Below are 17995 nucleotides of genomic sequence, written 5' to 3'. Positions count from 1 at the left end.
AGGCTTTAAAGATGCTGGGGAAATAGAATCATTACCCAATAAGAGCTGCTGTGAAAATCAGATAGCCACATTGTAAAAAATGGGTTGGGATTCAAGCCTCAAATCATACATCACAGGAGACTCTTGGTTGTTTTTGTTTTGTTTTGTCTTGTTTTGTTTTTTGACCCAATGGCAAAATAGTATAATGGATAGAGATTTAGTCTGGGACCTAGAAGACAAAGGATCAAGTCTTGCCTCTGACAAAGACTGACAACTTAGGAGACTCACTTAACTTCTCAGTATATCAAGCAACTCTCTAGTACTATAAAATATAGAGTAAGTTTCTATCTACATTGCTAGAGGGAGTTTCTTCATTGGGAACTGGCCATACCAATGAAATAATAGTTCTGTTCCAAATATCTAAATATGTTTTTTAATCATAAAAACAAATGTAAGAAAAGGAATGATTTATTTGTCTCATCTATGGTAAAGAGGTATTTTTATTTTAAAATAAAATAAATTATTGAAAACAAAATTGATGCTTGATAATAAAAAGACAAAAGGAATTTGCAGAGCAAAAAGGAATGTCTGAAATTATGGGGGGAAACAGTTCACAGAAAATAATTGCAGTAAATCTAGCACATATCTATATAATATATTCACACATAGCTATATAGATATATACAGATATATATATATATATATACACATTTGTGTACACACACACACATGCACCCCTTATTCTTGGTTTCACTTTCAGTAACTGAGGTGGGAGGTATTCAATTATATTTATGTTTTCAGCCATCCACAGTAGATCTTAGCACATATCATTGGTGGATACTTAACCCTACTACACACACACACACACACACACACACACACACACACACACACCTTTATGTCTATAAATTGAGGCAAACAAGATTAAATGACTTATCCAGGGTCATACAGCTAGTAAGTGCCTAAAGTCAGATTTGAGCTCAAGTCTTCCTGTGTCTAGGCCAGACACTATATCCACTGCACCATCTAGCTTTCCCACTATATTGATATTTCTATATAGATATAAACAACTAAAGAACAACTAAAGACAAGAGTACTTCAAGTAGACTTAGAAAGGGACAAGATACACACATTTTGTATTTGTTCATTCATTTGATTATACTTTAAATTCTAAGAATTTATGTTAAATTTTACCCCTTTGTTTATCTAACATTTATTTTTGTTCTTATGTTTATAAAATATGTAGAATCATTTTTATCTTGAGCACAACATCTCAATATAACGGTAATTAAAGTGATAGTATCTCACTGTTATATAATAAGAATGTCCACTAAATTTTAATATGATGGAAAGCCACAAGGAAACAATTTTTTCCACTATTGAGATGAAAATGAAATAAGAGCACCTTATAGAGACTCTAACCTAAATTAGCTCCTTTGGACATGATTGTTTCAAATGTATTCTCTATGACAGCTGCACAGAGATGAAGGGAGTAGGTCCCCACTTCTATAAAAATTTTAAGGTATTCAGTTTTCTGAATGTTATGAATACTGATGATGAATAATTATGTCAACTACAGTTATGATTGTCCTTCAATCATTGATACCTTGAATATCATTTTCTTTTTAAACTATGGAACGGATTCCATTGGTAACTACAGCACTATTCTCTCCCTATTCTTCATCCCTAGGCATGCAGGAAAGCAGATTGGAATGACTAAAGCCCTGCACACCTGGCCCTTGTTGGCTACAACACCCCTTCAAGAATGAAATCATTATTGTTCCTCTAACTCTCATGGCTAATCTTATGATTAACAATCTTTCAAAATCCTGTTTCTCCTCTTATCCCTCTTTTACTCAAACATCGCTCATATAAAAGCAAATTATTCCAACCTCCACTTCCCAAATCTCTCATCCCATCTGCCTTGACCCACCTCACCAATGTCCCTCTCCAACTCCACTCATCCTCTCTACTCTGCCCTCTAGAATCCTCTTTCCATAGTACTTGACTTCATTGTAGGGCTCTTTCAAATTCCTTCCATTTGCTACCCCGTATTGAGCCCTGGCTCCCTCCTGTCGACACTATATACTTGGTCATCTTCTCTAGTGCTATTCTATACCTTCACTCTTACCATCACCACCCACCGCTGCCATTACCACTTCTAGACTATCCCTTTTATATCACTTAGCAACCTCGCCCCCTTCAAAGTTTACTCAACTAAAAATTTTTAGCCAGTCTACAATCATAGTAGTTGCTATATAATAGCCTTCATATTTCTCTCCCATTACTAAATCTACACACACACACACACACACACACACACACACACACACACACACACACACCTCATTGTCTTTCTTCCCTCCCTAACTCCTGAAGGGTCTTCCACAGCCATATCGATGCATTCCCAAACCCTAACCTTCCATTTCCTTATTCTCTTTAAATCTGACCTAATACCTCAACTACACATAGTAATGCTTACACCCTGATCATCATTACCAATAAGTATTTACTTCTTTAAGCAATAACTGTAACATTTTCTTACTTAAACATGACTTATTCCAACTCCCCTTATGTGTCTCACTCCTAGACCTATTCTTTGCCAACATTAAAACTTCCAATTCCTCTGCTTCTCAGTCCCTTCTCAGATCAAAATCTTGCTCTGAGAAAGACAGAAAGACAGACAGATAGACAAATGGAGAGAGAGAGAGAGAGAGAGAGAGAGAGAGAGAGAGAGAGAGAGAGCTCATCACTATTCACAATGCTAATTGCTTGGGATACAAATGCAAGGGAACAAGATCCTTGAGAAACTTAAAAATCCATATGGAAAAAGACAACATATAAAGAACTAGAAATCTGGAAGTTGTGGGGAAAGTCTAGAGAATGAAACAACCTAGAAATGACATATGCATGGCTCAGACTCCACATGAAATAATGAACTGGCCTAGAGTAACCAATCCCAAGAGTGAGACCCTTATGCTCCTGAATGAAGCTAGGGGAAATCATGTAAATATGTTACTCAATTTCAACTGGGCTTTCATTAAAACAAGGGTATTCTTTTATTCTGCTTTAGTTGATACCATATCTCATTCCACTAAGAAATTATTGCAAACATTATCTTCACTCAAGAAGTTCTCATTCTATTCATCTTAAAAACCCTTTAATACCATTTCCCATTTTCTCTTCTTTTCCTGAAGGCTCTAATAATGAAGTGACACTTTGCCTTGCCAAGGTCCAACTCTTGACATATGTGCTTGATCCTATCCTCTTTTGTCTTCTCCAGAAGTTTGCAACCCTAATTGTTCCCTCTCTCTTATCTTCAACTTCTCCCTATCCAGTATTCCCTACTTTCAAATATGCTCAAATTTCCTCTACCCTTAAAAAAAAACTTTCACTGGATTCTATCATCCTCTCAAGCTATTATTCTGCATCTTCTCTCATTCTTAGCCAAATTCCTAGGAAAAATCCATCTGTTTATTGCCAACACTTCCTTTCCTCTCATTCATGTCTCAACACATTGAAATCTAGGTTCTGACCTACTGAAACTGCTCTCTGTGAAGTTGCCTTTGATCTCTTAATTGCCAAATCCAATTAACCTTTTTTCAAAACCCCTACAATAGATACCATCCCAGAATCACATAGCTAAGTGTCTGAGGTCATATTTGAAGCCAGGTCCTCCTGACTCCATGCCTGGTGCTCTATCTACCAAGCTGCCCCCAAACCCAATCAGTCATCATCCTACTTCACCTATCAGCTGTATTTGATATGATTTATTACCCTCTCTGCCTAGATAATCTCTCTTCTCTACATTTTTGGAAAACGACTACTTCTGATTCTCCCATCTACCTATAAAAACTCTACTTCTTGGTCTCCTAAAAATCAGTTGCCAAATTTTGTCATTTCTACCTACACATCTTTTGCATCTGACCTCTTCTCTGTACTTAAAGGATCATAGACTTCTCTCTCACTTTAATTCAAGCCTTTATCGCTTCTAATGGGAGTTATTATTATAATCTCCTATCCTTCCTAACTCACATTTCTCCAGTCCATCTTCCACACTGTTGGCAATGATTTTCTTTAAAGATAGTTCTGGCCATGTCATTCCCCCAACTCAATGAACTCCAGTGTCTATTAGAATAAAATACAAAACTCTGTTTAGCTTTTAAAGCTCTTCACAATCTGACCCCAACCTATCTTTCCAGTCTCATAGGACATTAGCCTCCCTCCTGCTCTCTGTAATCCAGCCAAATTGGCCTTTCTCCATTCCTCCCATATGACCTTCCACCTCTCCCATCTCTGTGCATTTGCACTAGCTATGCTGCCAATCTGCAAATGCTCCTTCCTTAAAATTGCCTTACGGAATATTTTTCTTTCAAGCTGCGGCTCGAACATCACCTTCTACATGAAGCCTTTTCTGATCTCCCCAACTCTGTGCTCTCTCTCCCAAACTGTCATATATTTAACTATTGGATTCATTTATGTTTATTCTCTTCATACTTAAGTGGCATATTTTTTTATTTATCTATTATCTTCTGCATTAGAACACAAGATCTTTGAGAGTAAGGACTTCTTCTTGTCTTTGTATCCCCAGGGCTTTCATGCAAAAGACAAATAATAATAATAATAAATACCATTTATGTAGTGCTATGAGTTTTGCAAAAAGCTTTACATGGGTCATTTCAACTGATCCTCGTAATAACTCTTTAAGGTAAATGCTTTTATTATCTCATTTTATAGATCAGAAAATTGAGGTTGAGTGAAGTTAAAGGACTTGCCCAGAGTCACACAGCTAAGTGTCTGAGGCAAGATTTTAATTCATACATTCCTTATTTCACATCCAGTACTCTAACCACTGCACTTAGAATGAGATAGCAGAGCTTCCTCCACACATTTTTAAAGGGGCTCCTCCAGCTGAAAGTTAAAGGTATAAATTTAAGCAAGAGGATGGTATAGATACCCTTTATGGGACCCACACAAGAACCAAAGAGTAAAGAAGAATATCCAGAGTTTATACATTTGTCTACTTTGCGGGGCACTTAAAGGACCTAAATTGTATAACCCCTTCTTGTACTAACAATTTTATTCTTCAGTTTGTTGCAGAAAGTGAATTTTAGGAAATAGTTATAAAAGTAACCTGCTCATCAAAAAGCACAGCTAAAGTCTTCTCTCTCTGAAGAAGAGCCTGGCTAATTATCAATTGATTAATCTGCACATTTTAATTATTTGGTTCCCTACTTCTCTAAAGAAGCAGAAAGCTATTGTGAGGTTTTAGATGCCTAAGACTTCATTATTTATAGCAAAATAACATGCAGTTTAAGTAATCCATGACCACTGGGGAGTACTAGCATGAATAATTACCATTACATACAATCTCCCCAAATAAACACACTCAGGGTATTTAGTGAAGTAGGAGCCTGAGTCTTCCTTGCTGCTAATCTTCAAAGCAGAATTTACTGCTTCATCTCTAATGAAGATTAGCACATTCTTCAGACATTTTATATATTTCTATTTTCTTTCCTGGAGAGCAAAGCTGTTTACTAACTGTCTGAATCTGTACCTTATAGACCAACCAGTATTAGATGAGGAATCAGCCTTGTTAGAATCTTGAATTTAAAGATATTCTATATTAATATATAGTAATAACTATAATATAATTTATATCATATTTATATATTACATATAAAATGGTATGATGTACAATAATAACTAATAATAATATTATTATAACTGATATGGTATAGTGCCTTAAGGTTTAGGAATCCCTTCAGACATATTATCTCATTCAGCATTCATATCAACCCTCTAAAGTGGGCGCTCTTATTATCCCTATTTTTATAGGTGAGGAAATTAAGACAGAGCGGTTAAGTAACTTTTCCAAGATCTCACATATGATAAGTATAGGAGTCAAGATTTGAACCTGAGTTCTTTCTGACTCCAAGACAAGTATGTGCTGGAGAAAGCTTGAATTGGCTCTTGATCAATTACTAAATTTTCAATGAAAGACTTTTCACCTAGGAAATTATCAAACCTTACAAATCAGGGCTTTGCTTATTGCTTGGTTGTTTATTTAGACTTAATAAAATCATGGAGAGGATATTAACAAAGCAAATTAAGCATTACAGTGTGTTGGTTTGCTTTTTCTGGCAGAGAGCCAGTTGTTAAATATTTACCATCACATGCCTGCTCAAAGACCAACACTCTACCAAGTGTGCCACCTAGCTGCCTCTAAGAGGTTGAAGGATATTTCACCCTTTCACTTATAAATATCTATTAAATCAAAATAAGCTTTTATTATATGCCCAGCACAACCAGCTGGCTTGGTTTATAGGATAATAGATTTCAAGCTGGAAGGAACCTCAGAAATCATGAAATTCAACTATTTTATGTTCAAAAATAGGCAATTAAAACCAAGAGAACTAAAGTGACTTGGCCAAATTAACACAAATATTAATGAACATATTTAGATTTGAACCCAGGTCTCACGATCCCCAATTAAACACATTTTTTCACCATACATTTTCTTTCTTGCCACCATGTTGCCTCTCATAGTTCTCCAACTCTTTCTTACCTCAAACAGAAACATTCTAAAAAAAAAAAAAGGATTCTCTGTTTCCAGTCTCTTTGCTCCCAAGTGTATCCTAGATAGCTACCAAGATAATTATTCTTTCCTGTCATTGTCTTGCTCAAAAAGCTTCAATTGCTCCCTACTACCTCCAATAGATTGTAAATTATTCAAGGGGAAAGGGCTGTTTCTGTGTATTCCTGGCCCATAATACAGTACCAGGAGCTAGAAGACACTTAATAAAAGCTATTGGGTTTAATTTAATCAGTTTGCTTCCAGGAAAAATTGTAAGGGCTTTTATTTAGAATTTAAATCCCTTTGCTTCATCTAGACTTATTTTTGCATTTCTTTTGCATTACTTCCTTTCAGATATTTCAACATTCCAGCCAAACTGATCAACTCACTCTGCTCACACATGATGTTCTGTCATTTACTTCTGGGCTTCTGGATTGCACTGCCTCTTCCCCGCCCCCTTTGCTTCTTAGAACCCTGGATTTCCTTTAAGTCTCAATGCATCACTTTCCTTTTACCACCAGTTGTTAATGCTCTCCCTTTCCCCAGCCACCATGTTACTTTGTAACGACATATGTATATAAATATATAGATACTATATCTCCCCAGTAGAATGTAAGCTTCTTCAAAACAAGAACCATTGTCCTAAAGTAATACAAAGTAGGTGGTTATTAAATACTTTTGGAATTGAACTTAATTATTATAGAACATAAGTTCCTTGAGAATAAAGAACTGTGTCTTCAACTAGCACAAAGTAGGTAATTAATAAATGCCTTTGGAGTTAAATTGAATTATTGAAGAAATGAATAAGGAAGTCAAGGAACTACCTTCATTATGATTCTTTTTTTTTTTTTTGGATTTAAAGTAGAGGAGAAGCTAGAGCTCTATTCAATAAACTACAAATATGTTTAACTATTGCAAGGGATCACCTATTTATTTTATTTATACCAATTTAGGCAAGATGAAGGTTATGACCAATAATCATCACATCTTTATTTTTCTGGTGTCAAGACACATAAAGAGAAAGCATTAGTTGGCCAGTCTGAAGAAGGAAATATTCAACTGAACATTTTCTTTGGTTCCTAGGCAGATGTTGCTCCTATAACTTGAACTAAAATATAGTTCCTAAAGCATATTTGAGGGAGCATAAGGTCTGATGCCCTTCTAGAAATATGAGTCTATTTATCATCTTTGGAAGTCATCCAATGTGCTACTCTAATTGGTTTCATAATAATAGTCCACATTTCTATGGTTTTAATGGCTCACTAAATGCTTCCCTTACAATGATTCTATAAGGTAAATAATTTAAATAATCTCTACTTTTCACATATAAAGAGACTGAAAAACAAATAGATGAGTGGGCAGGCACAGAAACAAAGACAAAGAGAAAAACAGAGATTGATAGATGGATATACAGTATAAATAATTGTTAAGCTTAAAGATTATTTAATTTACAGTATTACTTTTAAGCGTGCTAGGTGATCGGCCCAAATGACATCTATTGTGATGGCAAGTATTATCCCACCCATGCATATATGGTCTACTTGCATAGGAGAATGAGCATCAATATGTTATAGTTTAAATATGCCTAGTCTCCAGCTCTGGAAAAGCTGCTAATTGGTACTATTAAAAAAGAGAGAGTAATTAGCACTTCAGTTCATTGGGGATCCAGGGTATAGAAATAAAATCAATTGATAAACTGCAGTTCCAAAGAAAATAGTGTAAGAACCTGAGGTTGTTAGTTCCTTCTCTCAATCAAATTAATTGTTTTCATTTAGGTAGGATTACTATAGACCTTTCTGATGCAATTAACTTTCTTTTTTTAAATAAAATTAAATTTCAGGATGTAGGCAAACATTATCTACTTCCCCTTCTGAAAAGCAAGACTAATGTTTATCACCTAATGTCTCATCTGTCTTCTTGATTTCTTGCCTCTGCTTCTCTTTGACAGGTTTCTAGCCAACACTACTTTCAGGGGTCTCAGTGGTTCCATCAAAGTGAAAGAATCCACCATCCTAAGCTCTGAAAACAACTTTTTCATCTGGAATCTACAGCATGACCCAGTAGGGAAGCCAATGTGGACCCGCCTAGGCAGTTGGCAGGGAGGGAAGATAGTCATGGACTACGGAATATGGCCAGAACAAGCCCAAAGGCACAGAACCAACTTTCAACACCCAGCCCGGCTACACCTAAGAGTGGTCACCCTGATTGAGCACCCATTTGTCTTTACACGCCAGGTGGATGATGATGGTCTGTGCCCTGCTGGTCAGCTCTGCCTGGACCCACTGACAAACAACTCCTCCATATTGGATGGCCTTTTTGAAAGCCTCCAGGGTGATAATGATACAGTGCCCATTAAATATAAGAAGTGTTGCTATGGCTACTGCATTGATCTTTTGGAAAAGCTGGCAGAAGACCTGAACTTTGACTTTGACCTCTACATTGTTGGAGATGGAAAATATGGAGCCTGGAAAAATGGCCACTGGACCGGGCTAGTTGGTGACCTCTTAAGTGGGACAGCACACATGGCAGTCACTTCCTTTAGCATAAACACTGCTCGAAGTCAGGTGATTGATTTCACCAGCCCCTTCTTTTCCACCAGCTTGGGCATCTTAGTGAGAACCCGAGACACAGCAGCTCCTATTGGAGCCTTCATGTGGCCACTCCACTGGACAATGTGGCTGGGGATATTTGTGGCTCTCCACATTACCGCCATATTCCTTACTCTATATGAATGGAAAAGTCCTTTTGGAATGACTCCCAAAGGGCGGAATAGGAGTAAAGTCTTCTCCTTCTCTTCAGCCTTGAATGTCTGCTATGCTATCCTGTTTGGCAGAACTGTGGCCATCAAACCTCCCAAATGCTGGACTGGAAGGTTTTTAATGAATCTCTGGGCTATTTTCTGTTTGTTTTGCCTTTCCACATACACAGCAAATCTGGCTGCTGTCATGGTTGGAGAGAAAATCTATGAAGAGCTCTCTGGGATACATGACCCAAAGGTAAAAGAAAAAAATCTAGAAATTTCTGCTTACTTACTCCAGCTCTATTTTATTTTATTTATTTATCTGTGCATTTTAAGACTCATGCTAAATCTCTTATCCCTTTAAAATTATATAAGGTTCTAGCTGAAAGAAATATTACTGGTTATGATAGTCATCTAATCCAGCCCCCTTGTTTTTCAGATAAGGAAATTGAGGCCAGAGAAGTTAGGCAACTTGACTAAGGTCACATAGGATTTGTCATAATGGAGAGTAGGATGGATATCTCTAAGTTTATAGTTAAGTGATCTAGCATTTGTTTTCTTTTTGCTAGTTGAAATTATGTCAGGCACAATGAGGTTATCTCTGTTACCCACTAAAGAGACAATTCAGGAAGCCAATTTATTGTCTGGGCTAGGTCATTCTTTAATTTATTATCAGTGAAAAGAAAGAGGTTTGTGGAAGTAGTTGTTTCAGAGTTCTGTCTATTAGAAATGTCTCTTACAGTAAATATTCCCTAGACTTTGGCCATCCTAGGCGAAAGATGCCAGCAGTCAAATATCTTGTCAGCTACTTCTCTTTTCTGACCTACCCTAGACCCAAGAGGAAAACTAGACAGCATAAAACAACTTTACCTAATATACCCTTTACAAAATGATGAATTACTTTTCTTTGGAGTCACTGGAAGGAAGATGCATTTGTGCATTAGTGAAGCATCTATTTGCCCTTTACAAAAGCAATCTAGTTGGAAAGACTAACAGTTTATCTTGTGGACCTAGTATTCATTGCAAGGTAGCCCAATCAGTGTTTCTTACACTCAGAAACTATTGTGGTCCTTTTCAGGAATATGTCAGCACAAAGAACAATCTTTTGGATTGTATCATAGTGGTGATTTTCATTTGGAATTAGGAGTTTTAAGAGTCAAGTAAGTTGATTTGATATAGGCCAATCAATATAGCAAATGTTTCTGGCCTGTAGAATTGTTTTCTTCACCATTAGTTGGTGACTGACAAGACTGGATTTTGCTAGCATTGTCTTTTTTTTTTAGAAACATTTTATTTAATTAATTTAGAATATTTTCCATGGTTACATGATTCATGTTCTTTCCCTCCCCTCCTCCTACCTCCTCCCATAGCCAACAAGCATTTCCACTGGGTTTTACGTGTCATTGATCAAGACTTATTTCCATATTAATATTTGTACTAGAGTGATCATTTAGAGTCTGCATTCCCAGTCCTATCCCCATCAAACCAACATGATCAAGTAGTTGTTTTCCTTCTGTGTTTCTACTCCACAGTTCTTTCTCTGGATGTGGATAGCATTCTTTCTCATAAGTCCCTCAGAATTGTCCTGGATCATTGCATTGCTGCTAGTAGACTACATTCCATTGTACCACAGTTTATCAGTCTCTGTGTATAATGTTCTCCTGGTTCTCTTCCTTTCACTCTGCATCAATTCCTAGAGGTCATTCCAGTTCCCATGGAATTCCTCCAGTTCATCATTCCTTTTAGCACAATAGTATTCCATCACCAACATATACCACAATTTATTCAACCATTCCCCAATTGAAGGGCATCCCCTCATTTTCCAATTTTTTACCACTACAAAGAGCACAGCTATGAATATTCTTGTACAAGTCTTTTTCCTTATTATCTCTTTGGGGTATAAACCCAGCAGTGGTATGACCAAGTCAAAGGGCAGACTGTCTTTTAGCACCCTTTGGGCATAGTTCCAAAATGCCCTCCAGAATGGCTGGATCAATTCACAACTTCATCAGCAATGCATTAATGTCCCAATTTTGCCCAAATCCCCTCCAACATTTATTACTTTCCTTTGTTGTCATGTTAGCCAATCTGCTATATGTGAGGTGATACCTCAGAGTTGCTTTGATTTGCATTTCTCTGATTATAAGAGATTTAGAACACTTTTTCATGTTCTTATTGATAGTTTTGATTTCTTTATCTGAAAATTGCCTGTTCATGTCCCTTGCCCATTTATTAGTTGGGGAATGGCTTGATTTTTTGTACAATTGCTTTAGTTCCTTATAAATTTGAGTAATTAGACCTTTATCAGAGGTTTTTGTTATAAATATTTTCCCAATTTGTTGCTTCTCTTCTAATTTTGGTTGTATTGTTTTTGTTTGTACAAAACCTTTTTTAATTTAGTGTAATCAAAATTATTTATTAGCATTGTCTTCTGATTGGATACCATCTCATCTCTCTCTGGATACATAGCTTATAATTGGAATAAAATTAGTGTATGGAGGCATATACTAGTTAAATATTAGATTGTTTTCATTAAATTAATAAGCAGTAAATATTTTTCAAAGCAAATTTGATTTGGAGTTATCCCTAAGCCTTCTTTGCAAATGAAAGAAGATAATATTGGATTGATTATTCCATGGGCCACTGAATTGGGGAATTCTTGTATGGTCATATATCCCACCTTTTAAAGTACTTAAAGACCAATCATACCTTTTAAGATCAAAACATCTCACTCTAAAATTCCATTTAAGATATTCCTTTTTGATAAACTTGTTTTCATTGTAATACCTGTAAAGAGAGTGTTTTCAATAGTCCTTAGCAAATAACTAAGGCCTAACTAGCTCAACCTCCATAGCCTTTACAACCCTTAACAAGTTTTCAATAGTTCTCCTGGTTTATATTAAGACTTTAAATTTATTTTGCAACAAAAGGCCAATGACAAATCTTGCCTATATACTTCTAGTAAATGGCACTGCCCTTGTAATGAGATTCAATTATAAATGAGTCTTTAAGAGTAGGTAATGAGTTCTTTTCAGTCAAGAAATATTGAATGATTTACTTTATTTGCTTGTAATTCAATTAACATTTTTAAGTTCCTTAAGCCTCTGATGAACCATTAAAACATCAGCCAACCTAACAAGTAAACATTGGGGACTGACCTTGTCTCCTCCCCTCCATTTTAGACTAATTTCTTCTATTTCTAAATATTCTGAACCACTTCGGGGGATAGGACTCTCACTAAGGCCAGTGGATTCTCCCCAAACTTGCATAAACCTATTATATAGTATGTGTTTAAGAGACTATGCATAAATAACTTAGACAACATGAAACAAATCAACTCTGTGTAGTACCACAATCAGACAAACCAATTTTTGATAAGAGAACTAGCTGGCTGCCTGTCTCAAGAAAGATTTAGAAAGGTTCAGGATACCAATAGTCTAGTGCATTTATGGAACAATAGTATAGAGCATATAACATGACTGTAAGGGAAGCCAGCTTTATTGAGGGGACAAACAATATAAAGAATGGTCAAGGACAATGATGAAATTAGGTCCACTCTACTAGATCCCTGGTAGAATTACACACATCCATAAATCCCCAGAGGGAAGGGGGCAGCCCCACAGCAAAGCCAAATAAGTTCTTACAGGGTTCTTATCTTATCCAGGTCTAGTGGAAACAGTCAAGGAGGGAATGGAGCAAGGAACCTGGACCTGAGGACTCACACTGATTCATGCTTGTGGGGAGAAGGAAGACCCCTGGAGAATTGGCAGTTAGTTGATATTCAGACTCCTTACTGGTGGGAAAAGGGACTTTGGGCCATTATTGTTTGTCTTACTCTGCCCAAAGGACTAGGAGCTTTGAACTTCCCCAGGTCTCTTCATTTAATAGGATAGGGAGATTAATTGGGGTCAAAATACAATCTGAATTTTTTTTTATTTTTCAACTATTAGTCTAAGCATTAGTATAGAAACAAGATTCATAATTAGATAATATTTCTTCTTCCAAATTGTAGGTGGAATTTAGTATCAGTGCCAAAACAAGAAACTAAAAAGTCAAAATTCCATTCAATAAACCCAGTTTGCTTAAGTCATCATGATGACAAAAATAGTTTTTGCCATTTTTTCCCAAGTTGTTTTGGGGTTACATAAACATGACCTGTTTTTAAAACATCTTTCCTAGGTCTTATATGAAAATAGATGTATTATCAAAGATTTAGAATGGAAAGAAACTAGAGAAGTCAAATGAGTAAACTGGAGCCCAAAGCTTAAAAAGTTTATCTAAGGTCACCTATATGGGAAAGCCAAGATTTGAACCTAGTTCCTCTAATTCTAAATCTAATGTTTTTTTTTCCTAATATTAACATTGCTAGATCTGTTTTAATCATATTACCAAGTCATCACACCCCTTCAGATGATGAGGAAAGACCAAATGTACTTGAAATGCCAAAATTAATGGAGAAAATTCTACATTTATCTTGAAACTCAGCATTTTCCACATTATCAGTTAATTGAATGCTTTAATAACATTATTTATTACCAAGTAGTTGGTTTGTTATATCTTTGTCATTACAGACCCATAGACTTAAATATACACAGAATGTTAAAGCTAAAAGAGAATTTATCTTGGAAATGGAGAATTGAATGACTAGAATTTTTTAAATGACTGCAGCAGAAAAGAGAAGGGAAAAGGGAAAGAATATGAATGGAAATATCTAAAATGGAAGAATAATTTGGAAAAGAACAAAAATTCAGAGCATTTAGCCATTTTACCTGGGACACCAAATCGGCAGCATGTTTGTTAAGCTAAAACTGCTTCATGGATATTCAGTTTATGATATGATTATAATGTCTTCTAATCTTTTATTTCATTCACACTTCCTGCAGAAGTCATAAACATTAAAGGAAAGGGAGCAATTGTTTTAAGGTACTTAAGAGAGAATCATAAAGACAAAACCCTAACAGGTCCCATCCAATTGAAACAAAAAAATCCAGCAGACAAGTCTGGATTATGATGCTCTGCAAGTAGGAGCTGAGGGTAATTTTTCAAACCTTATTTATCCCTCAGAACAGAAATGGATCAATTGAATCGGAAAAGATCAATACTACATTACAGCTAGTAACTAGCTAGGCTATTGCCTCAGGGATAAAATACAAACTCTTCAACCTGCCACTTACAACCATATACTATCTAGCTCCAGACTAGCTTTCCATACTTTCCCTCGCCATCTTTTTTTAAATAAGTTATATCCATGCCTTTTCTCGTTTTACAGTGCTTACAACCCACCTCCACCTCCTAACAATAAGTCTCCCCTTATATCAAAGAAAAACAAAACCAGCTAGATCAATGACCATTTTAGACATTTCTTATCACTCCTGCCTCCCCCATCATGTACTCAATATCCTAGCTGAATTGGATCTATATGCACCAAGTATTATAGCACCCAGATTTTTAAAGGAAACACTAAATGAGATACAGATGGAAAGAGAAAACAAAATAATAATAGAGACAGATTTTAATTTTCCCCTCTAAGAACTAGATAAATCTAACTAAAAAAAAAAAAGAAAGAAAGTAGAGAGATGAATAGAACCTTAGATATGTTAAATATGATAGATTTTTAGAGAGCCTCCAACACACCTGCACAAAGTTAGTAGTAGCTCTAAGCCTAAGTGCACATATAAATCCAAACATAGTTTCTGGTGGGACAGCAATGCCTTGGACAGCATAAATATTCTGCAAAAGTCTTATTTTAATCCTCATCCTACTATGAAGGTAATCCTGTATGCCTGAGGGTTGTATTACTGAAAAAAAAAAAAAGTTCCACTGGGCATGACCAAACTGGAAAGACTTGGTTTTAGAAAGAATATGGTCTTGGCAACAAATTGTTTCTGCTGCTTAAGGACATATCTGGCTAATTATAGTCCCAATAACATATGTTAATTGAGAACCAGATGGGCTAAAGTAATCAAATTAAATGCTAAGAGGAACATGGAGAAACAGGTCTAATATTACATTGCTGGAGTGGCTCTGAATTTATTTTTTTTTTTAGAAAACAAGATGAAAATATACAGTAAACACTGTAAAGCTATCCATCTTCATTGACCTAGAGATCCCATTACTAGGGTTAGACTCTAAGAGCATAAGTGAAAGGATTAAAAAGCTATGTGTATATGAAAATATTTATGTAAGCTTTATTTGTTATGACAAAATAACTAGAAATAAGACAAATGCAATGAATAGGAGAAATGACTGAAATTGTGATATTTGAATGTAATGGATTATATTGTGTTGTTGAAATGACAAATTTTAGAAATATAAAGGAAATAATGGATTATATACCATGATTACAGTTAAATAAAAACAGCCAGCCACAAAATCAAGACAAAAAAGTATCCAACTAAAACAAATCCAAAGAGAACTCAAAAGAAGAGGGTGTTTATATTAGCACTGTGAGAATTAATTTTTTTGTATATTGCCTCATTTTTATATCAGGATCCTGGATTATAAAGACTATATTAGGGAGAATTCCTGAGTCAGTTCTCCATTCAGTTTATTGATTTTGCGATCTTTTTTGTCCTGAGGAATATAGCTCTTTCACAGACTTGAGCTGACAAGGAATGTGCCATAATAATAGCTTTCCTGCCAATGTGTGAATCCTCATCTGTCAGTTTGGGGAAGGATTGAGGGTCTGATGGACCACCTCTTAATTAGTTATCACCAATTAAAGATGTCTTATGATGTCCAAGGGAGGGACTGAAGAATAATCTCCCAGAAATAATGTTTGGATATTTGACTACAATTAGGATGTCTTGACTGGTCAATTAACAAATTATTTTAAATTGAGATTTTTAATCATTATCTCATACATATATGATTTATATATTTTAACAAGTTGTAAACAATATGGCATGGCTCAGGCCAGCTCACACAATTCTCACATGGGTTTGAATCACCTGTGAAGGAAGGCTGAGAAGCTGGAAAGTAATGGGTTAAGCTTAGAGAATGAGACATAGAAGGATCAGAGAAACAAGAAACACTGTCATCAGGTCAGCCTGTCAGCTTCTCCTCAGTTGGTCAGAGAGAGTGACTGAGCTGAACTGCCTTTATTAAGGAAAGTTGCAATGGAAGTTCCAGGATATCAATCAAACAGGTGGCATGACAAATATTAGCATAATATTGGCAAACAATTACAAGATAAAGAAACAGATATCAAGACAATGGTACAGCCAGTGTCCAGATGAGAAGCTCATTTGAAAGTCCTTCTTCCTCCAGAACATTAGCACCATCTCATTCAGATGTGGAGTTATGCCTTTGGCATTACAAAGGACCTGTAGAACTGGTCTGCAAGCTTTCAGATTGCAGATCACAGCAAAGGCTTGATTTTTAAGTTCCACAAAATTTAAGACCCAACCAATTTAAGGATTTAGAAATCAATCATGTGAAATATAAGAAATACATCCATAAGTCTGATCCATGAGCACTTTGCTCATTACAGTCAGTTTTTGAATACATCTTTAACATATTCATGATTCATTAAAACTGAACCCCTACAATGGAGTTTGTAGTTTTGCACATAATCTTTTTTATGTATTTGCTTAGTAAAATGTTTTTTGGTGGTGGTGGTTACTAAGTATATAACTCTAGGATTAAACCATGTAGGCCATTAAACCATCCTTCTTACCTAATCTGAAGGTAGGTAAGGTTACGGGACTTCAAAAAAGGAGCTTGGGGATCATCTAGTAAAGGGCTTTTAAAACATTTCATATCTTGGTCCTCTTGGGTAGCATAGTAAAGTCTATAGACCCCTTTCTAGAATCATGTTTTTAAATGCATACAAATCCATAGAACTACAAAGGAAACCAACTTATTGGCATATAGTCATAAAAAATATTTTTTAAAAACAAATTCACATAGTCTCCAGTAAGATCCTGCTCAAATCTAAGAGCCTCATTGTATGTATAAAGAAACTGAGGCCCAAAGAAAGCAAATACGTTGTTCCTGGTAAGATATAGCAGAGCTAGAATTCAAACTCATCACTTCAGATTCAATATCTAGTGCTCTTTCAACTGTACTATTGATTTCTGAAACTAGGTACTTATAAATACCAACTCCCTCTCTCATTCTGCCAGGCATCCTGATTATAGTTCTGAGTAGGTCCTGTAAAAATTAAAATTAATGTTCAATAATAAAAATATTATACTTTAGGAGATTAATTAATGATCATTAGAAGTAAAGGAATAAAAAGGTAACAAAATAAAAAGCCAGTTGCCCATGGCTAATCAGCCTGTTTAAAATCCCCGCTTACCACCACATTCATAAACAGGAAGGAAAGAGACAGACCAGGAACGCTTACTGAATTTTATCCCCTGTCTACAGGAAGTATGTAACAACAGAAAGTCAGTGGGCTCCCGGGAAATGCAGTTTTTAGGGTAACAGATTTCCAATTACACAGTCCCTAGCCCTGTAACACCCATGCCACCTAGTACTTCAAAGCTATTGCTTTCCTTTTCCTCCTAGGAAAATGAAGCAAATGCTGATAGATGACCAGTTTAACTAAAATGATTTTTAATATGCCTTGTAAAATTGACTTTATAAGGTTTCTTTCATAGATTTGTGCCTTTTAAATTCTGCTTCCATTTTTAAAAATCCATTGGCTAATAGCATAGCTCTCAAGAGAGAATATTGCCCTTATACATATTTCT

At 35.7% G+C, this 17995-nt stretch overlaps 1 protein-coding gene across 1 annotated transcript in view; it reads left to right on the top strand.

Annotated features, from left to right (window-relative positions):
• Nucleotides 1–17995, top strand: part of GRIN3A (glutamate ionotropic receptor NMDA type subunit 3A) — a 235045-nt gene that overhangs the window by 94133 nt on the left and 122917 nt on the right. Inside the window, exon 3 of the mRNA XM_007499642.3 lies at nucleotides 8505–9552. Coding sequence (XP_007499704.2) covers nucleotides 8505–9552 — 1048 coding nt within the window. The remainder of the gene's footprint in view (nucleotides 1–8504; nucleotides 9553–17995) is intronic.

The sequence above is a fragment of the Monodelphis domestica genome, chromosome 7 (genome assembly GCF_027887165.1).
Source record: "Monodelphis domestica isolate mMonDom1 chromosome 7, mMonDom1.pri, whole genome shotgun sequence".
Classification (NCBI taxonomy): domain Eukaryota; kingdom Metazoa; phylum Chordata; class Mammalia; order Didelphimorphia; family Didelphidae; genus Monodelphis; species Monodelphis domestica.
Note: the sequence above shows the minus strand (reverse complement) of the source record. Positions and strands in the feature narration are given on the sequence as shown.